At 47.8% G+C, this 22,606-nt stretch overlaps 1 protein-coding gene across 1 annotated transcript in view; it reads left to right on the top strand.

Moving 5' to 3' along the window:
• The first annotated feature begins 6,587 nt into the window (after nucleotides 1-6,587).
• Nucleotides 6,588-22,606, top strand: part of PIK3IP1 (phosphoinositide-3-kinase interacting protein 1) — a 55,606-nt gene continuing 39,587 nt past the window's right edge. The window contains exons 1-3 of the mRNA XM_078667711.1: nucleotides 6,588-7,423; nucleotides 15,726-15,842; nucleotides 22,401-22,520. Coding sequence (XP_078523837.1) covers nucleotides 7,348-7,423; nucleotides 15,726-15,842; nucleotides 22,401-22,520 — 313 coding nt within the window. The 5' untranslated portion in view covers nucleotides 6,588-7,347. The remainder of the gene's footprint in view (nucleotides 7,424-15,725; nucleotides 15,843-22,400; nucleotides 22,521-22,606) is intronic.

The raw sequence follows: 22,606 nt of genomic DNA, 5'->3' as shown, positions 1-22,606 counted from the left end.
CTCCTTTTCTGCAGGACATTTCTTTACACCTTTGAAATAGATCATTCAAGCGATGGAGGGCTCACTTAACTCTGCTGACCCTGGCTCCTCAAAACTTCTGACGTGCCTGTCAGTGCCTTCATAGACTGGGGATTGAGGTGTCTGAAGACATATAGTGTGGGGAGACCAGTCTTTGACCCCACACTGCTGTGACATGTTTTTTTTTTTTTTAAAGAACCTTTATTACATGATACGAAGATACAAACATGGGCCTACAACCAATCCGGCCGGCCGCTAGTTAAATCAATTAAAAAGTAATGTATTAGAAAGACATACAGCGGTCCGGAGGTCAAGAGCTGAGTAGCAGGATATACCATATAATTGAAGCACCATGCGATAATAAGGATCGGAGACGGTTCATTTTATAATAACGGAAAAGAAAACAAGAATCAATGTCGCATAATCACACACCCCCCTAATACAGCTAACTAAAGCAAGGATTTTACGCCAGTGATGTACATAGATGAAGGATGGGGGAGGGGGTATGTGAATCAGGATAGATGCAATAGACACTAAGCAAGCACGGCGAACTAGCCCCACCCCTAAAGGCGAAACACAATATGGGAGACATGGAAGACGACGACATCGAAAAAGAAAAGGGCAAAGGGCCTTAGAAACAAGATAGAACAAAATAACAAACCCATCCCCCAACCCCCAACCCTGCACCCCTGCAAAAGGCTACGGCCTACCCCCCCAGCAGCGTGCCTGTCGCCCTAAATAAGAGACCCGAAATACAGAGAAGAAAAGAGAAAAAAAAAAAGAGAAAAAGTACAGGAGGAGGGCTCTCGATCCGGTCATCCGGCCCCTCCCACCACCGCGTGCATAAATCGTATAAACAGTAATGATAAAAGAAGCACAGGTAGCAGCAATCACGTAGAACACAATCAACAACAGCCCCGCTAAGCGCCCCTCAAATCACCATCAACCAGCCATGAGTCCCTCCATGTGCCAATTGAATTCACCCCTGGCCACGTTTGTCAATAGTGCCAACGTTGAACCATCCCTCAAACGGGATACAAAGTAGCACAAAGGGTCCGATCACATCGAGAGGAGCAGGCAGTGTCGCCGCTCCATAGGGCCCCAGCCACCGAAATGTCGCCGATGATGCATGGCGGAAGTCAGAGTGGAACAATGTCAACACCACCAACAGTCTCGAGTCCGAACACAGTCCCGCCAGACACGGAAAGGGAAACACACGAAGCGGGAAGCGCCAAAGCCCCAACGGGGCCACCCAAGCCGTGTATCGATGCTGTTCCTCCACTCGCCGATCAGAGAAAGGCCCCGGTGAGACAACCACATGCGCCACAGATGCGTCTACAGTAGGCTCAGGAACCAAATCTATCCACGTCTCTAAGAATGTAGACTCATCTGGGGAATACGGCGACGAAGCAGAGGCAGACACAGCGGCTCCTCCCTGAGAACGATCCGTGCCGTTACAAGATGGCGGGGCAACAATGGCGGCCATCCTTTGTTCCAAATCTGGGGCCTCCTGGAGCAGGGCTGTCTTCAGGGTTGTTAGTGCAGCCAGTATATGTTTGGGCATGGGCGGTTTCTCATATAGCCAGACCCCGGGGTTCTCTTGTGCACCGGTTTCTCTGCCCGGGTGAGGGGCGCACGGGAAGGCGCCATCCGCCATTGCAGCCGTCACGTTCTCTTTCCCCTCCACCGCACCTCAGGAGCGGGCCCGACCCCCGGGAGCAGCAGGATTCACAGCGGGACCTCAATAGTCAGGGCAGGCAGCAGAAAGGAGGGTCACCGAAAGGCTAAGCAAGCTCCCTGCCACCCGGGAGTCACCCACCGGTTCCCAGGGAGGGCTGTTAGCATAACCGGGTATCACACCGAAGGGAAACCGGGCATCATGGACTCTCTCCGTCCCGGCTATTTCGCACCTCCCGCAGGGCAACCCACCAGTGGGGGTGGGTTGGTATCATCTCCTCCGGCTCGCAGATCTCAGGTTCTCTCCGACCGGCTTCCCTTCGCGACCGGAGGCCGCTGGCATTGCAATCACGGCCGGACACTCCTCCCACTCGAGATCCCAGCCGCAGCACCTCAAAGGCCGCCAAAGAGACGGAGACAGTTCTTTGGGTCTACTGCACGGTGGAGCCTCAAAAGCAGACGGTAAGTGAACGCTTCCCTTCACCTACTTAAATTAGCAAAAACTGCTCAGGTTTATCGCCAGGATATATGTGCGGGGCGGGAGGGCGCACGGAGCCAAGCGGTTATGCAGCCATCCCGATTGCCATCTTGGCTCCTCCGCTGTGACATGTTTAAGAGTCCTTGGCACATCAGCATTTAAGTTTTGTAGCACCAAACAGAGCTTCAAATGTTGTCAGGTTTGATATCTCAATAAAGAGTATTAAGGGAGTCACCCAAAGGGTAACACATTTAGGTGGTTACTAATTACTAAGATCAGGATGGATGAAAATTTGATTTTTCATTCCATTAGCAAAATGATATGTTGCCTGTAGTGCAGAACATCCTGGCACTGTCCCTGTGTGTTGCCATCATCTCAGTGGTTTTGCAGTTTTGAGATCCTGACATTGCCTCGCCTACTGTGTGTGTGACCTTGGACAGATGCCTCGGCCGCTCTAGACTAAACCCAGGGGGAGATAGCAGGCAGGTTTCTGGGCATTGGAGCAGAAGCTGCAGTGTAATGTGAGCCCAACTGAAAATAGAAATGTTCTTTCTAATGTAACAGAAAACCCAGTTTTTATTAAGGACAACATGAAACCTGAGCAAAAGCTGTATGATTCCAAGAGCCCGGGCCATGGGATTACTGTGCAGCACTTGGAAGCGAGCTGGAGCTTTCCTGGATACGGTGCAGAAAACTGATGTATTCCGCTGCGATCCTGGATACCCGATCGGGTGATTAGCCATGCTTTAGAAATCCTGATTGATTGATCCTGGTCAAATCGTGAACTGGTCGTAGGAGCTAGGTCCCCCAAATCATTGGTGTTTCCCAAGCTTATGAGCAGCCACGCCCTGCACAGCTCACGAGCAGAGCAGCAACAATCTATCATGGACACTTCTTCCCTTACAGAGCTTTCATGTAAGAACCTAATGCGTTCTGGGTGCTGTAGTCTTTGTTTGCTTCCATGGAACTAAATAAACTAAAACAACTGGTAGCAATGCGTATTAGGTTAGAAGGCCAAGACTGAAAACAAGTGCTTGTGACGTCTGTGATGACCCAGACTGAAGCAGAAGAAAGGATACATGTGGCCAAAGACCCAAGAATGACCACACAGCCCCGAATGCCTGAATCATACATAGGGCTCCCGGTTTCATGGTATTTATTTTTGTAATATTCCATCTTTATTTATCCATATTTATTTTTTAGCCATCTCATTGGGATTTATCCATAATTATTATGTGTTTGAGAATAAATGGAGCCATATATTTAACTGATAAACATGTGCCTATACCTTGATGCCTGTCGCGTTTTAGCAAATAATTCAGCCAAATGTAACAAAACACTACATCTTCAGGTAAATTCAACATTATACTACAAATATATGTTAACATATGCCTGTATTTAGGAAAATCTCAACCTGTTTTTTAACTTCTGATGCTGTCTATCTGCTCAGCTGTTCTGGAATTCACGAAAGATAGCATGGAGAGTCACTCACAAGAAGCACAATTTTCAGTATTTTTCCGGTATTAAAAATAAATACAGACAGGAAACATTTTGTTTTCTGTCTGTATTTTTTTGTAAAAATCTGTAAAAACGGAAACCTGTGAGTCCTAATCATACATAAGCCATTCATTAATACATTTTGTATAGTCCTGCCCTACAACCCATAACACAAGGAACACGTCCTAAAATAGTTGGTGTGGAGCCAAATTAGCAGAGATAATGTGCAGCGATTGTGGTTGCAGAAAAAATTGTGCAACAGAGAAAGTTTTTGGCCTGTGTCAACCCAATTCCATTCCTGTTACCATAAACTGATGTTAAAGTCCTGACTCTGGATATATCACAATCCTCTCCACCCATTTATAGCTTGGGTGCTATACATGCCTGATGTTTTGTATTTCCAGTATGGCACAAACATTTCAAAACTACTCCCTACTGTTCTCGCTGGATTGGCTGGGGTGATCAATGTCAGTGTCGACAGCCTAGTGTTTGCCACTCATCCATAAAGGAGCAAAATGATGGCATGCATATTGTGCGGTGAAGGCTGTGGAACAAAGGGCTCATGCTACAAAAACAAAAATGTGAGTTCCTCACCACTAACATCTAAGTATCAGGAAATGATTCTCCATCAGAGGCATTACTCAAAAAATGTCACCCAAGTGAATCCCGAAAAACCTCATTCCTTGTTAGAAGGAGCTTCGAAAGTATCGAATACCCCTCGATGAAACATCTGACCAAGCAAAAAAAGTGAACAAGCACCTGACATCAGTCCCATGAGACCAGGTGTTGTCCTTCATCAACAGCAGAATAACAGCGAGCGGTGCCAGGTGACTCCTTACCAATACCGAACAGTGAGGGGATGGCCACACTCTGGAGAGTCGCCACTTCCACCTCAATGTCAATATGGAATCCACCTCCAGGTCTCAACCAACCCAAAGCTGCATGTGCTCCTATTTCAAGGATCCTTACCGAAAACACTGCCTCGATTACTCGGATACTCTTTCCAAGTGTCCTAAAAAAATGGATCCAGCAATAATTCAACAGATTCTGCCCAAGAGTATGGACAGTATCCAGAATGGGATTCCATCCCCCATCATCACTCATGACGGCTGGCGGTCACGTCTCCTAAATCCTTTTCTACCCAAAAGAGGATGCATATAGACATGGTCAGTAACCGGTGTAGGGCATGCATACCTGAGATGTCGAAAGGAGCTAGGTTTTTAGTCAGGCACCAACATTGTGAGCGATAAATGTTTACTCCCATTTTCAGGCCTATCCTTGGTTGGAGACCGCAGTCAAAGGAGGCCTTGTCACAAAAACGGCCCCCACCCTGGCGGCCCACCGGGGAAATGCCTGGTGCCCGCTACGGCCAGTCCGGCCCTGACAACGATGACTTAACCAAGAATGTGTCCTTCTTCAAGAAACCTCCAAGACACAGCACTTTTACTCACCTGAATCTGTGCATTAGGCTGATGATGCGGAAAACCCCATGAATCCGGAGTGCATGATACCAAAGACGGCACTAACTCTTTGTATGGTGGTGATTTTACGTCACCGGTAGAGCCCTCAATTGTAGTAAGCCCAATGTCAGTCCTTCCGCCTGCTTTTCCTCAAGACCCTTGGTGCATGCATTGATGTAAGCTGAAACATGTCGGTGGTGCATGATTGCCAGGGTGGACGCTACAGGGTGGAATGGTGTGCGCGTGTGCTTTGACTTGCTCTCTATACAGCCCACGCGTGCAGCCCTCCGGCATGGTGCAATGACCTCAGTGCTTGGACCATGCTGGGGCTGGTTGTATGTTCAGTTTATTCTGGATCTCTGTGCTTTGTCTTCTGGGGTAAGTTACCATACATTATTTATTGTATGTTATGATACGATCTTTCAATATAGTTTATGTCCACCAGTTATTTGGCCCCCAGGGTATTTTCCCAGCACATATATGCGTGCAGCGTGGGGAGTTAATAGGGGTGGTCAGTAGAAAGTGGATGGTTGACTTAGGGATCCTATCTATGGGGGGTGATAGTGTACCCCTGTTCCCGGGTTGGTGTGTTATCACACCTCCACCTAGGAGCACTGAAGAGTCAGGTGTACCCCTGTCCCCCTGTCCCCGGGTTGGTGTGTTAATACACCTCCGCCTAGGAGCACTGAAGGGTCAGGTGTACCCCTGTCCCCGGTTGGTGTGTTATTACACCTCCACCTAGGAGCACTGAAGGGTCAGGTTGGGCCTTCCTGCTTCCTTCCAGTAATTGATACATTTACCTGCAGGCACGTGCTGGCCTTCCTTCCCCTCTCACTAACAGACTGTTATCTGTGCAGCCCTGGCTTGCAGAGAGCTGATAGGGGAGAGAACCTTGGGGCTCCCAGTTTATCATTTACCCAGAGTTTGTGATTTTAGGGAGGACAGGGACACCTAAGTTTGAGATATATGGGTTGTGGGTCATCTCTGTGGTTTGAAGGGAGCCTGTTGTGGTTGTGTACAATGTTTGTTTTGTCTCTTTACCTTCTGGGACATGTGTATCCACTGCTTCATTGAGGCCAAATGGCGACTTGTAGGTGGCACCTTCACCCCGTCCTGTTTGTTTAGCTAACAGCACTGCCTGCCGCGACTCGCAGATCCTGTTTTCGCATTCGGAGTTTGGACTTAAACGTTCCAGTGCACTGCCCAGAGTTTTGCATTTAAAAAAAAGTCCACCACTGGGCCTGGATAAAGTTGTTGCTCGTGACATGGGACCACTTTAGCAACTGTGTGTTTTGGGGTGGATGCGCTTGAGGGTGCATGGTGTGTGCAGTGTTGTGCTGCGGGTCTTTGAACCCTGGGGGGGCGGGTGAAGTGCATCGCCCCCCTCACTCTCTGTCTGCAGAGGAGGGCGCTAGGACCCAGCGGGCGCCACTGCACTGCCAGCCGCCTCTGACTGCAGTGATGAGGGAGGGCCGGGGCCAGAGAGAGGCTGTTTACCAAGAGAAGAGACAGGGAAGGGCCAGGGTACACCAAGGGCACGAGGCAGAAAGAGCAGAGCCTGGCACCCGGCGCGCTGCCCGCACCTCTGGCCGATAGCAGCAGCCTGCCGGGCACCTCTCTCCCAGGGAGCGCCTGCACGCGCTGTGCCCCCTGCCTTGCCCCCTGTGCACCCACCCTGATCCACCGCCTGGCACCTCTCCTGTGCAGCCTCGCTGATCCGACGCCTGGCACCTCTCCTGTGCATCCACCCTGACCCACGGACTGGCACCTCTCATGTGCGCCCACTACCACCTCAGGCCTGGGACTTCTCATGTGCACCCAGCCCGATCCAGGGCCTGGCACCCCTCGTGCAGCCATGATGACCCAGAGCATGGCACCTCTCCCGTGCGCCCAGTCTGACCCGCAGCAGAGGCGAGCACCCCTCCTGCACGTCTAGCCTGGTCTGGAGCCTGGCACCTCTGCTGTGCACGTAGCCTCATCCAGACCCAACCTGATTCAAAGCCTGGCATCTCTCCTGTGCACACACCAGCGCCTGGCACCTCTCCGTCGGGTCCAGTAAGGTAGCACCTCTCATGCTACCCACCCTCACACCTCAAGAACACTGGCAACCCATGGCATTGCTTGCTGTAAATCCAAATCGTTGTAGCGCCTGTGGACACTCTCTCCCCTGAGGCGGGCACCTTCCCTGGCACGGCCACCTCTTGGGCACTAACCTCCATGGCAAGGATGAATGCTTTAATGCACGGACTAGTCCTGAGCTGCTTGCTGCTGCACTCTGCACTTGGCTATGAAGGTAAGATATAATCTGGGCCGTCGTGTAGCAGCTTCTAGGCGCTTTCCGTGCTATGAGAAGGCGCCATCAATGCCAGACTTGGGGAAGCAGTCTAGTCTTCCCCCTGAACTGCACGTGTGCTGCATTGTACACGAGCCAGTTCCAACTAGCTCAGGCTGGAAATGGTGCGGGGGGCTCGGCCGCCCCTTCCCACCGCAGGGAGGCCGCATCTGTGCAGGCTCACAGACATCCCGGGTGCAAACCTGATATGATAGATGCATGCCATTAACCCTATTCAGGCAGCATCTGCCCATATTTCTGGTCATTGGGGTGATTGGTTCTGGTAATACCTATCGGTTCAGCACGCCAATTCACTGGTTTTTAGACCACCTTGGCCCCTTTGCAGCCTTCGGGGATATTTTGGGGGTGGTTAGATTTATAATGCATTATCTAGGATTTTTTTAATGTGCGATTCTTGTGGGTGGACATTTTTTTGGAAGGTTTTGTAATTGCATTCTTTGTGCAATTTCGGATACATTGTTGTGAGCAATTTGGGCTCAAAACCAGAACAGCGTTTACCAATGTGGGAGATCGTACGAGGTGCGGGGAAACGAAGACTTGCCTTTTCTTTAGAATAACAAATATGTTTATTGAACCTGTATGGTGTGATGCAGTGTGCTTGATAACAAGGCTACCTGGCGCTGGGCTCACCTAGTTCTTAAGGGGAGGGGCTTAATTGACGTCATGGTCCTGTTGACATCTTGGTGGAAGGGGGCGGGCGGTGCAGACGGCGGGGCGGTAAAGTACTCGATGAGAAGTTTTAGGTAGTTTATGTTATTTGTTTTTATATGTGGCAGAGGCGTAGGCGTAATCCTCTGGAATATTACAGTACTTTACCTGTGACGTCAGGGAAGCGGCTAAGCGTGTGTACATCCCAAACATACTATAACTTAAATAGTCAACAGTTTCATAACTTTGAAAAACTGGAATACCTTTTTGACAATGGAGAGGTAAGTACTAGGTCTAAATACGTCACAACGAAGAACCAAATCATGCCCCATGTGTGACCACATCTTAAGCCAATTAGCGGGAAACGTAAGGAAGCCATGTCATTGCGCTGCGCCTGCTATGGAGATTCATCAAGCTAAATTGCACTCGCAAAGGGCAAGATTCTCAGAATCTTGCCTTTTGCGAGTGCAATTTTTGCATTTGGGATTCATCATCCCAAATGCAAAAATCGCTATTTAAGAATTCGCATATTTGCGAGGAATTGGATTTAAGGAATCTCTAATAGAGATTCCTTAAATGCAATTCATCAACCAAATAGAAATAGCGAAATCGCAATATTTGGTCTCAATTTACCACCAGGTCTGACTTGGTGGTAAATTGCGTAAATAGTGTAAAAAGCACTTTAGTGCATTTTTTTCTTTTGCATGTTACACACACACACATGTCCTTTGGACATGTGTGTGCGCAACACCTGTTCAAATGTGCATTTTAGGGGTGCTACAGAGTGTCCTTTGGACACCCCTGGCACCCTTAAAATCGCTATCTGATTTGCGAGTAGCAAATTGCTACTCGCAAATAGAGAACATGTAGGAATCGCTATTTATTTAGCAATTCCTACATGAATACCGTTTTGCGTGTCCTCAATAGCGAGTCGCTATGATTCGCTATTAGGGCCACGCAAAACGGCCCCTTGATGAATCAGGCTGACAGTCTGTTGCTATTTTTCCATTTCAAGACACGTTGATTACAAAAGTTGTTAACTTTTCTTACGAAAGAAATCTACATATATTCTTAAAATACTGTTCAAAACGTGTTCACCAATAATGATTTCTCTCGCATGGAAGAACAGAAATTTCATTTCATTAAAAGTGGCATTTCTGCTTTTGAGCATGACATTGGGTAAAAAGCACACACTAAAAGTATCCATTTTTTGTAGGAAAATGGTGCACCACAGTTTTTTCTGCAAACTACTGCCAACTACTCTTTAAAACGCATCTTCGCTTTGTCGTCTGCCTCTGCTCACTCCACAGGGCTCCCAGTTCATCTCTTTCTAACAAGGGACGGCCGTGCAGGGCAGTATTTTGTACTGCAGACATGAAGTGTGTCACTAGAAGGCACTTTAAGAGTCAAAACATCAACCCTTCAAAGAGGTGAAGAGGGCGGGGCTAAGAAGGTCCCAAAATGGCCGGCCGCAGGACTATGGTCCCCCAAACTGAGCCCCCCTTTTCTTTGCCCGTGCAATCTCCAACGGTGTGCTAATGCTGTGTGGTAGTGCTGCAGATGTATGTAAACATGTGTATAGTGCACTTTACATGGTCCAGGGTGAAGCTACAGTGAACAAGTGATTGGAGGGGTAGCTGGATTCTGAGAGGGGCAGTGGACTATTACTGAGTCGTGACATATAGCCAGATTCATCAAGCCAAAAACGGCTCGCAAAGGGCCAGATTCTGAGAATCTGGCCCTTTGCGAGCGCTATTTTTGCATTTGGGATTCATCATCCCAAATGCAAAAAATCGCAGTTTTAGAAATCGTTAAATTGCGAATAATTGCATTTAAGGAATCTCAATTTGAGATTCCTTGAATGCAATTCATGACCATTTTAAATTTGCGAATTCGCAATCTGGGGCCGCTATTTACCGCAAAGTCTGACTACGTGGTAAATAGCGAAAAATTTGAAAAATGCACTTTAGTGCATTTTTCTAAGTTGTATGTTACACACACACATGTCCTTTGGACATGTGTGTGCGCAACACCAGTGTACATTACCATTTCAGGGGTGCTACAGGGTGTCCTGTGGACACCCTGGCACCCTTGAAATCGCTTCCTTATTTGCGATTCGCTAATTGCTAATCGCAAATAAGGAATGACTCCCCATTCATTCCTAGGAATGAATGGGAAAGCCATTCCTTATTTGCGATTCGCTATTAGCGAATCGCAAATAAGGAAGCAGTAGAAATCGCAAAAAATATTGCGATTTCTACATGCATCCCATTTTGCGAGTCTTTAATAGTGATTCCTTAAAAATCGCTATTAAGGACTCGCAAAACAGGACTTTGATGAATCTGTGGGTTGGTGTTCTATAAGGTGGTGTGTCTTCAGCTCTTTCCTAAATTGGAGCGGGGTTAGGGCGGTCCTGATGGATACAGGACAGTTATTACAGATCCTGGGTGCATTGACCGAGAATGTCTGCCACCAGCCACGGCCCGTGCAGGTAAGGGTGGTAGGGGCAGTTGGGAGGGGTGGGGGGGTATTTCGACAGACGACTAGGGAAAATTAATTATTTATTAAATTTTCCCTCGTCGTTTGTCGAATCCCCCTCCACCCCCCTCCAACACCCCTCTTAACTTGGCCCACCACTCTTCCCTGCACCGGCCACTACTCCTGTCTGCCGCCTTGTCGGAAATTGAGGTGGGGAGAATGGAAATTGAGGAGGGGGCGGTGGCGTGTGTGTGAGGGGATTGCACTGTAGTGACTGCTTCTCCCCCACAGCCAGGGCTGGGAACCTGGAAATCTTCTGGGACCAGCCTCTGGGGCAGCACTGCCTGGCCCTGGGAGACTGGAAAAGTTTGCTTGCTGCTTTTGCTACTGGGGGCCATATTGCAACACCGCTATGAAACTGGCCCCTACTGTTGCAAAACCATCCACCACCTTTCCAGCCTCCCAGGGAAATACACGATACCCGGTACGGGCAGTCCGGCCCTGCCCACAGCTTCTTTACTGTGCTGCACCAGGGTGCAGGACTTTCCAGAGTTGGCAATGACAACCAAGTTTAGGGCTCCCCTTACACCTGAACTTAAACAAGACGTGGGGCAGTGTTTAAAATAGAAATGTAGAAGTGCAGGTACTCACTCTTTCAAATTAAAGAAGTGCAGGTACTCACTCTTTGAAGTACCTGTTTGCTCTTGAGAAGTGCAGGTACTCTCTCTTTCAAATTAAAGAAGTGCAGGTACTCACTCTTTGAAGTACCTGTTTGCTCTTGAGAAGTGCAGGTACTCTCTCTTTCAAATTAAAGAAGTGCAGGTACTCACTCTTTGAAGTACCTGTTTGCTCTTGAGAAGTGCAGGTACTCTCTCTTTCAAATTAAAGAAGTGCAGGTACTCTTTACCAGACAGTACTGGCCCATTAGTGAAAGAAGTGTATGGAGTGTACTTTACTCTGCTCAACATCGGCCCTACAGAAGGCACCCAATGGCTGTATGCTGAATGTGATAGTTGTATTTAAATGTGGAAATGAAAGTTTTAATAAACAATAAAAAATGATTTTTTTCCTACCCTGTGCAAATTATTTTGTAAGGTTGACCTTCTTGCTGCTTTCAATGTCTTTCTCCTTTTTTCCCCACCTCAAAAGCCCAACAGCTGCGGATCTTAACACTATTTGGGCAAAATGTCCACCTAGTTAATGGCCAAATAGAGCAATCAGAATTCAAGGTGACCAGTTAACTGTTTTGTAAGTCTAAGGGGCTTTGTTGCTCTGTTTTCGCAGCTATCTTTGAAGCTTTTGATCTGTCGGTGCCAGGAGTCTGTCTGTCACTCTGTAAATGTAAACACCAGCATTTGTAGAGCCCACAGGTACCTCTTGAGAGGTGGTCTGGGGGCCGTCGGGAAGATTAAGCCAGCTATTGCCCAGAGTCACATGGTGCTGGGCTACCCTGCTGCCAGAGCCGGGGATCGAACCGTGAACCCTGTGGTCTGGAGTCAGGCAACATGGCCGCTGCGTCACACCTCTTCCACACAGTAGCCAATTTACTTGGCGTGAGATGCTATGGGCTATAGATATTTTGGTTATATATTGCATTTTTTTGGGAGGGCAGTTGGCTGATCTGAGTCCGAGGTGATTGGATAACTGGGAATCTTGTGATCAAGTTACTTCCGGCAGATGGTTGGAGACCTCAAGGGACCTCGGGCAGAGAGAGAAACGGACTTCAGATAATCCGAAGTATCCTGGGACCTATGGGTCCGTGAGATCTGATAACATTGACCATATGGTGCTCTCAGAGCAATATGCTGCCTGGTGGCCAGAGAACATGAAATATTTAGGGCCCCATTTATGAGGCAGTGCGTCACTTTTACGCCGCCGATGCGTCACTTTTTGTGACACATCGGCGGCGTAAAACATGCCTCCTGTTGCGCTCTATTTACAAAGTGACGCATCTAAGCAGATGCGTCACTTTGTAAACCCCTTCGCTACATTATACCTACGCCAGGTATAATGTATGCAGGAGGGGCGTTTCCCCGCAAAAAGCTTTGTAGAAGTGACGCAGTGAAATCTATGAGATTTCACTGCGTCACTTCTAGGACACCGTTGCGTCAAAATCTTGCGCCTGCCTCACAGCAGGCGTAAGACTGACGCAAGCCCTTTTCGTGAAAGGAAGCATTGCTGGAGTTGCGTCACTTTTGTGACACACTCCAGCAATGTGTCACTTTTGCGCTTACAGGTACGTCAGAAATACTGACGTATCTGTAACTCCTTGCGACATGATGTGTCATACATTAAATATGACGCATCAGGTATGTCGCAAGGAGTGCGCACTGAGAAGTGACGCATCGCTGTTTTCTCGCAGCGATGCGTCACTTTTCATAAATGAGGCCCATGGATCTTAGAGGTAATAAGTTTCCTGAGGTTACTGGTATGGAATTTCTAGGTTTCTTAGGTAAGGAATTTCTAGATCCATAGACGACCTGGACGCGAGAATGTAAAACATGTATGACTGGGGAGAGAAAGGGGTTTATGTTTTCTAAAGTCACAGGATATGACTATCAGCCTGATTCATGTACAGCCCGTTTTGCGTGGCCCTAATAGCGAATCATAGCGATTCGCTATTGAGGACACGCAAAACGGCATTCATGTAGGAATTGCTAATTAAATAGCGATTCCTACATGTTCTTTATTTGCGAGTAGCAATTTGCTACTCGCAAAAACTCCCCATTCATTCCTATGGGCCAAGAGGCCCATAGGAATGAATGGGGAGTATCCCTTATTTGCGAGTAGCAATTTGCTACTCGCAAATAAGATAGCGATTTTAAGGGTGCCAGGGGTGTCCAAAGGACGCCCTGTAGCACCCCTAAAATGCACATTTGAACAGGTGTTGCGCACACATATGTCCAAAGGACATGTGTGTGTGCAACATGCAACTTAGAAAAATGCTTTTAAAAGCATTTTTCTGAGTTTTTGATATTTACCGACAGGTCTGACCTCTCGGTAAATAGCGGCCCCAAAAGGGCAAAATCGCTATTTTTTTATTGTGTCATGAATAGCATTTGAGGAATCTCTAATAGAGATTCCTTAAATGCTATTCCTCGCATATTTGCTAATTTCTTAAATAGCGATTTTTGCATTTGGGATCATGAATACCAAATGCAAAAATCGCACTCGCAAAGGGCCAGATTCTCAGAATCTGGCCCTTTTGCGAGCGCTATTGGCTACATGAATCAGGCTGTATGTCTCGAGGGCCTTATGGTGCTTAAATTGTGTTCATAGAGTAGGGGATTTATAAGCATTGTGCCTCGTCCTCACCTGGCATCAGGGTCTGTTAAATATCTGAACCTCGGGAGAAATGCCTGTCCTGGGTTCTGAGGTTACTAACTAAATGCCCTTGGGGTGGGTGAGCCTACTGGTGGCAGGTATCCCGGGGGCTGGTGACTTCCAGAGTTGTTGAGTGTCCCCATCTCATAGATGTGTGCCTTCTTCACCCAAGGACAGCTATTCAGTCAACAACACTTTGCTGGGTGTGGTGGCTCAGTGGCTTAATGCACCCACTGCAGGGAGGTTCTGTGTTCCACCTCATGGTCAAAGGTTCCAATCTTACACTCACCCTTTCGAGGTTGCTGAAATCAGTACAGTTGAAATGGAATACAAGAAACATCAGTTGTTCAGCGCCAGGATACCCTTCAGGGTAAATGTGCATTTTACAAACGTACCGTATGTTTTTATGGGACTTACCCCCAGATTCATGAAAGAACACCTTTTGCTATTCCTTAATAGCGAAAAATACCGATTCGCTATTAAGGAATAGCAAAGCGCTATGCATCAAGAAATCACTACAAAAATAGCGATTTCTAATAATTCCTTAATTGCGACTCGCAAATTGCGAGTCGCAATTAAGGAATATCTCCCCATTCATTCCTATGGGTCTAGAGGCCCATAGGAATGAATGGGGAGAAAATCTCAATTTGCTAATCGCAATTAGCGATTCGCAAATTGAGATTGCGATTTCAAGGGTGCAGGGGTGTCCAAAGGACACCCTGTTGCACCTCTGAAATTGATGTGTGCACATATGTTGCGCATACACATGCCCTTAGGGCATGTGTGTGCGCAACATGAAACTTTGAAAAATGCACTTTAGTGCATTTTTCAAAGTTTTTGCAAATTACCACGAAGATGTACTTCATGGTAATTTGCGTGCCCTAATAGCGAATTCGCTATTTTTTTCACTTTCCTGCATTGCATTTAAGGAATCTCAATTTGAGATTCCTTAAATGCAAAGAATCGCAATTTAGCGAATTCTTAATTAGCGATTTTTGCATTTGGGATGATGCATCCCAAATGCAAAAATACCGCTCGCAATCTGAGAATCTGGCCCTTTGCGAGCGGATTTAGGCTTGATGAATCTGGCCAAGAATGGCCACTTACTAACATACATAAAAAATGCAATTGTAATCATAAGCCAGTCCTAGAATGTGCAGTGATGTTTGGTAAAAACAGGAGTAACGTATGCGCCACCTATTACATGGGCGTTAAGCATCAATGGTGTAACCCTGTGTTCCTCGGAACCCTGGAATCCTACAGTCCATAAACACAAGTGGTTCTGTTGGACGAAAAATTGTTAATTGTATACTGTATACATTGATATCACTTAATAGAAGGAGTCTAAAGTAACACATATGTCTGAGTGGTTCATTAAAATGACATGTATTTGAAATACACACAAATGACAATTAATTTGATTCGAACATAGGTGCTCCAAATGTGAAGAGTGAAAAAGTGCTCTCGTTAGACAACAGAGTTGTAAACAAATAGCTAATGTAAGTGCTTTGAAAACAGCCTGTCCAATCTGTATCCGTTTACAGTCTCTCTTTTATAATGGGCCTGATTTATCTATTTATTCATGCCCAGAAAATAAAAATTCAGTACAGGCAGCACCTAGAAACATCGACGTTTCGACCCTTCGGCGCAATGTGCGAATTCAATCAGGGGGGTGTATGAGTAATGTGATGTAAGGTGGATTTGTAGAGCACTGTCTGTCACCTGTGAGGGTATGCTGGCGCTGGATACAATAAATGAACGTCTGTCTTGTTCTTTCCCCTCTGCCCTGCAGACTGTCTTCGCAGAGATGGCGCACCCTACCTGGGCACCCAGCATGTGGCAGCAGACGGACTGTCCTGCCTGAACTGGCGGGAGGTGCAGAAGACCTCACTCTTCCCGTCGCCAGTTGGTAAGTTGCCGGCCTTTGGAGGTCAGTCTTAGGCACTAAGGGGCTTATTTAGAAGCCAATTGCGCCGCCGGAGCGTCACTTTTTTTGACGCACCGGCGGCACAATGGGCTTGCACATATTTAGAAGGCCATGTAAAGTCACCCTGCGTGACTTTTCATGGCCTTGTAAATATAGGCCCCTTTCACACATTACTCTGCGTGAAACGGGCGATCCATGGGTGTTAATATGGATGTTCCCACACAATATCCATACAATTTTTTTTTTTTTTTAAGAGTTTTATATAGCGCGAACTAGACCCGAACCGAATCGGGTATCAGAGCGCTTTACATAGCACCAGTTACGTTACATGAGGACACACTTTCATTTTAGGCACGGGGAGATTAAGTGATTTGCCCAGAATCACAGGAGGTTTTTGGCGTCGTTACCGAGACTCGAACCCAGATCCCCAGGTCCGAGGTCGAGCGCCCTAGCCGTTGACGCATTCCCAGATTCAGAACATTTTGTAAAACTGTGAATGTGTCAAAATCCTACGCCTTCCCCGAGGAGGCGTAGGAATGGCGCAACATGGAGAAATACTTTTATTTCTCCTAGTTTTTTCCACTTTCTGCAGCACTCTTAGAAAGAAGAAAATGCCATTAGTTATTGTTTTTGTGCAGGAAGGGACACCTACCTGCACAAAAACAATCATCCCAGCAGCGCAAGTACCCCTACAAAATGATGCAAGGGTGCCTATGCTGGCGCATGGCAGCCAATTGTGCGCCAGCGCAGGGGAAAGTACAGGGATGCTTCGTATTGTCGTAAATACAATGCATTCCTGTTCTTTAAATATGACAACTGGCCTGTGAGGCCACGCTGCATAATTTTCTTGTAGATGAGGCCCCTAGTGTATCAGAAAGGTTGGGGGTTGAGGGTTGGGGGCTGTTGTACACACGCACACGTGGTTATTGTTTTGTGAATCACTGGCATGGTTTGTCAAAGCCACGTTAGATTACTTGCAGATTACTGTCTACAACATTTATCAAATAATGCTTAAAAAGTACATAACAAGTGGCTGATTATTTTTTCCACTTTTGGGGATTATGGAAACAAAGTGTGTTTTAAAGCAACATGGCATACTGTCATTTGTGTTACATGTTTATTCACACATATATTGTAAATTGAACCTTACTTGTTCTGGTTATTTTTCCAAAGAGAGTAATTGCATTAATGGGAAAATAAGATGGAGGGAATGTATTAATTCCCATTGAGGGGTATAGGTTGGGGAAGGCCGTGCATGCAGAGATGCTTTATTAAACCTCATTGCGGTGTCTGGTTTGGGGCTAGCCAGGCATTCAGAGATGCTTTATTAAACCTCATTGCGGTGTCTGGTTTGAGGCTAGCCAGGCATTCAGAGATGCTTTATTAAACCTCATTGTAGGGTCTGGGTTGGGGCTGGTCTAGCATCCAGAGATGCTTTATTAAACCTAATTGTAGGGCATGGGTTGGGGCAGAGCTGCTTTATTAAACCTCATTGTGGGGTCTGGGTTAGAGCATGCCAGGCATCCAGAGATGCTTTATTAAACCTCATTGTGGGTTGGGGCGGGCCAGGCATCCAGAGATGCTTTAATAATCCTCATTGTGGGGTCTGGGTTGGAGAAGGCCATGCATCCAGAGATGCTTTAATAAACCTCATTGTGGGGTCTGGCTTGGGGCAGGCCATGCATCCAGAGATGCTTTAATAAACCTCATTGTGGGGTATGGGTTAGAGCAGGCCGGGCATCCAGAGATGCTTTATTAAACCTCATTGTGGGGTCTGGGTTGGGGCAGGCCATGCATCCAGAGATGCTTTATTTACCTCATTGTGGGGTCTGGGTTGGAGAAGGCCATGCATCCAGAGATGCTTTATTAAACCTCATTGTGGGGTCTGGGTTGGAGCAGGCCATGCATCCAGAGATGCTTTATTAAACCTCATTGTGGGGTCTGGGTTGGAGCAGGCCAGGCTTGCAGAGATGCTTGCTTTATTTAACCTCATTGTGGGGTCTGGGTTGGAGAAGGCCATGCATCCAGAGATGCTTTATTTAACCTCATTGTGGGGTCTGGGTTGGAGAAGGCCATGCATCCAGAGATGCTTTATTAAACCTCATTGGGGGGTCTGGGTTGGAGCAGGCCAGGCTTGCAGAGATGCTTTATTAAACCTCATTGTGGGGCCTGGATTGGAGCAGGCCAGGCTTGCAGAGATGCTTTATTTAACCTCATTGTGGGGTCTGGGTTGGAGCAGGCCAGGCTTGCAGAGATGCTTTATTTAACCTCATTGTGGGGTCTGGGTTGGAGCAGGCCAGGCTTGCAGAGATGCTTTATTTAACCTCATTGTGGGGTCTGGGTTGGAGAAGGCCATGCATCCAGAGATGCTTTATTAAACCTCATTGTGGGGTCTGGGTTGGAGCAGGCCATGCATCCAGAGATGCTTTATTAAACCTCATTGTGGGGTCTGGGTTGGAGCAGGCCATGCATGCAGAGATGCTTTATTTAACCTCATTGTGGTGTCTGGGTTGGAGAAGGCCATGCATCCAGAGATGCTTTATTAAACCTCATTGTGGGGTCTGGGTTGGAGCAGGCCATGCATCCAGAGATGCTTTATTTAACCTCATTGTGGGGTCTGGGTTGGGGCAGGCCATGCATCCAGAGATGCTTTATTTAACCTAATTGTGGGGTCTGGGTTGGAGAAGGCCATGCATCCAGAGATGCTTTATTAAACCTCATTGTGGGGTCTGGGTTGGGGCAGGCCATGCATCCAGAGATGCTTTAATAATCCTCATTGTGGGGTCTGGATTGGGGCAGGCCATGCATCCAGAGATGCTTTAATAAACCTCATTGTGGGGTATGGGTTAGAGCAGGCCGGGCATCCAGAGATGCTTTATTAAACCTCATTGTGGGGTCTGGGTTGGGGCAGGCCATGCATCCAGAGATGCTTTACTTAACCTCATTGTGGGGTCTGGGTTGGAGAAGGCCATGCATCCAGAGATGCTTTATTAAACCTCATTGTGGGGTCTGGGTTGGAGCAGGCCAGGCTTGCAGAGATGCTTGCTTTATTTAACCTCATTGTGGGGTCTGGGTTGGAGAAGGCCATGCATCCAGAGATGCTTTATTTAACCTCATTGTGGGGTCTGGGTTGGAGAAGGCCATGCATCCAGAGATGCTTTATTAAACCTTATTGTGGGGTCTGGATTGGAGCAGGCCAGGCTTGCAGAGATGCTTTATTTAACCTCATTGTGGGGTCTGGGTTGGAGCAGGCCAGGCTTGCAGAGATGCTTCATTTAACCTCTTTGTGGGGTCTCGGTTGGAGAAGGCCATGCATCCAGAGATGCTTTATTAAACCTCATTGTGGGGTCTGGGTTGGGGCAGGCCATGCATCCAGAGATGCTTTATTTAACCTCATTGTGGTGTGTGGGTTGGAGAAGGCCATGCATCCAGAGATGCTTTATTCAACCTCATTGTGGGGTCTGGGTTGGGGCAGGCCATGCATGCAGAGATGCTTTATTTAACCTCATTGTTGTGTGTGGGTTGGGGCAGGCCATGCATCCAGAGATGCTTTATTTAACCTCATTGTGGGGTCTGGGTTAGAGAAGGCCATGCATCCAGAGATGCTTTATTAAACCTCATTGTGGGGTCTGGGTTGGAGCAGGCCAGGATTGCAGAGATGCTTTATTTAACCTCATTGTGGGGTCTGGGTTGGAGCAGGCCAGGCTTGCAGAGATGCTTTATTTAACCTCATTGTGGGGTCTGGGTTGGAGCAGGCCAGGCTTGCAGAGATGCTTTATTTAACCTCATTGTGGGGTCTGGGTTGGAGAAGGCCATGCATCCAGAGATGCTTTATTAAACCTCATTGTGGGGTCTGGGTTGGAGCAGGCCATGCATCCAGAGATGCTTTATTAAACCTCATTGTGGGGTCTGGGTTGGAGCAGGCCATGCATGCAGAGATGCTTTATTTAACCTCATTGTGGTGTCTGGGTTGGAGAAGGCCATGCATCCAGAGATGCTTTATTAAACCTCATTGTGGGGTCTGGGTTGGAGCAGGCCATGCATCCAGAGATGCTTTATTTAACCTCATTGTGGGGTCTGGGTTGGGGCAGGCCATGCATCCAGAGATGCTTTATTTAACCTAATTGTGGGGTCTGGGTTGGAGAAGGCCATGCATCCAGAGATGCTTTATTAAACCTCATTGTGGGGTCTGGGTTGGGGCAGGCCATGCATCCAGAGATGCTTTAATAATCCTCATTGTGGGGTCTGGATTGGGGCAGGCCATGCATCCAGAGATGCTTTAATAAACCTCATTGTGGGGTATGGGTTAGAGCAGGCCGGGCATCCAGAGATGCTTTATTAAACCTCATTGTGGGGTCTGGGTTGGGGCAGGCCATGCATCCAGAGATGCTTTACTTAACCTCATTGTGGGGTCTGGGTTGGAGAAGGCCATGCATCCAGAGATGCTTTATTAAACCTCATTGTGGGGTCTGGGTTGGAGCAGGCCAGGCTTGCAGAGATGCTTGCTTTATTTAACCTCATTGTGGGGTCTGGGTTGGAGAAGGCCATGCATCCAGAGATGCTTTATTTAACCTCATTGTGGGGTCTGGGTTGGAGAAGGCCATGCATCCAGAGATGCTTTATTAAACCTTATTGTGGGGTCTGGATTGGAGCAGGCCAGGCTTGCAGAGATGCTTTATTTAACCTCATTGTGGGGTCTGGGTTGGAGCAGGCCAGGCTTGCAGAGATGCTTCATTTAACCTCTTTGTGGGGTCTCGGTTGGAGAAGGCCATGCATCCAGAGATGCTTTATTAAACCTCATTGTGGGGTCTGGGTTGGGGCAGGCCATGCATCCAGAGATGCTTTATTTAACCTCATTGTGGTGTGTGGGTTGGAGAAGGCCATGCATCCAGAGATGCTTTATTCAACCTCATTGTGGGGTCTGGGTTGGGGCAGGCCATGCATGCAGAGATGCTTTATTTAACCTCATTGTTGTGTGTGGGTTGGGGCAGGCCATGCATCCAGAGATGCTTTATTTAACCTCATTGTGGGGTCTGGGTTAGAGAAGGCCATGCATCCAGAGATGCTTTATTAAACCTCATTGTGGGGTCTGGGTTGGAGCAGGCCAGGATTGCAGAGATGCTTTATTTAACCTCATTGTGGGGTCTGGGTTGGAGCAGGCCAGGCTTGCAGAGATGCTTTATTTAACCTCATTGTTGGGTCTGGGTTGGAGAAGGCCATGCATCCAGAGATGCTTTATTAAACCTCATTGTGGGGTCTGGGTTGGAGCAGGCCATGCATGCAGAGATGCTTTATTTAACCTCATTGTGGTGTCTGGGTTGAAGGCCATGCATCCAGAGATGCTTTATTAAACCTCATTGTGGGGTCTGGGTTGGAGCAGGCCAGGCTTGCAGAGATGCTTTATTTAACCTCATTGTGGGGTCTGGGTTGGAGCAGGCCAGGCTTGCAGAGATGCTTCATTTAACCTCTTTGTGGGGTCTGGGTTGGAGAAGGCCATGCATCCAGAGATGCTTTATTAAACCTCATTGTGGGGTCTGGGTTGGGGCAGGCCATGCATGCAGAGATGCTTTATTTAACCTCATTGTGGTGTGTGGGTTGGAGAAGGCCATGCATCCAGAGATGCTTTATTCAACCTCATTGTGGGGTCTGGGTTGGGGCAGGCCATGCATGCAGAGATGCTTTATTTAACCTCATTGTGGTGTGTGGGTTGGGGCAGGCCATGCATCCAGAGATGCTTTATTTAACCTCATTGTGGGGTCTGGGTTGGAGAAGGCCATGCATCCAGAGATGCTTTATTAAACCTCATTGTGGGGTCTGGGTTTGAGCAGGCCAGGATTGCAGAGATGCTTTGTTTAACCTCATTGTGGGGTCTGGGTTGGAGCAGGCCAGGCTTGCAGAGATGCTTTATTTAACCTCATTGTTGGGTCTGGGTTGGAGAAGGCCATGCATCCAGAGATGCTTTATTAAACCTCATTGTGGGGTCTGGGTTGGAGCAGGCCATGCATGCAGAGATGCTTTATTTAACCTCATTGTGGTGTCTGGGTTGAAGGCCATGCATCCAGAGATGCTTTATTAAACCTCATTGTGGGGTCTGGGTTGGAGCAGGCCATGCATCCAGAGATGCTTTATTAAACCTCACTGTGGGGTCTGGGTTGGAGCAGGCCAGGCTTGCAGAGATGCTTTATTTAACCTCATTGTGGGGTCTGGGTTGGAGCAGGCCAGGCTTGCAGAGATGCTTTATTAAACCTCATTGTGGGGTCTGGGTTGGAGCAGGCCATGTATGCAGAGATGCTTTATTAAACCTCATTGTGGGGTCTGGGTTGGAGCAGGCCATGCATGCAGAGATGCTTTATTTAACCTCATTGTGGTGTCTGGGTTGGAGAAGGCCATGCATCCAGAGATGCTTTATTAAACCTCACTGTGGGGTCTGGGTTGGGGCAGGCCAGGCATGCAGAGATGCTTTATTTAACCTCATTGTGGGGTGTGGGTCGGGGCAGGTCGTACATGCAGAGGAGTCATGGTGTCTTTCTTGCCCTACAGCTGCCGCAGAAGATCACAATTACTGCAGAAACGTCGAGGAGGAGCCAGTACCCTCGTGCTATGTGACTGGCAAGAGGGGCATGCCAGAGAGGCGCCCATGCAGCATTCAGCCGTGTCCAGGTGAGTGGGTGAACAAACGTATACGTTCTATAGAACCACAGGCAGTGCCCATGCTGTGACAAAGCCAGCATTGTATGCAGTTCCAA

Source organism: Lissotriton helveticus, chromosome 11 (genome assembly GCF_964261635.1).
Source record: "Lissotriton helveticus chromosome 11, aLisHel1.1, whole genome shotgun sequence".
Taxonomy (NCBI): domain Eukaryota; kingdom Metazoa; phylum Chordata; class Amphibia; order Caudata; family Salamandridae; genus Lissotriton; species Lissotriton helveticus.
The sequence above is the reverse complement of the archived record's forward strand: the minus strand, read 5'-3'. Positions and strand labels throughout refer to the sequence as shown.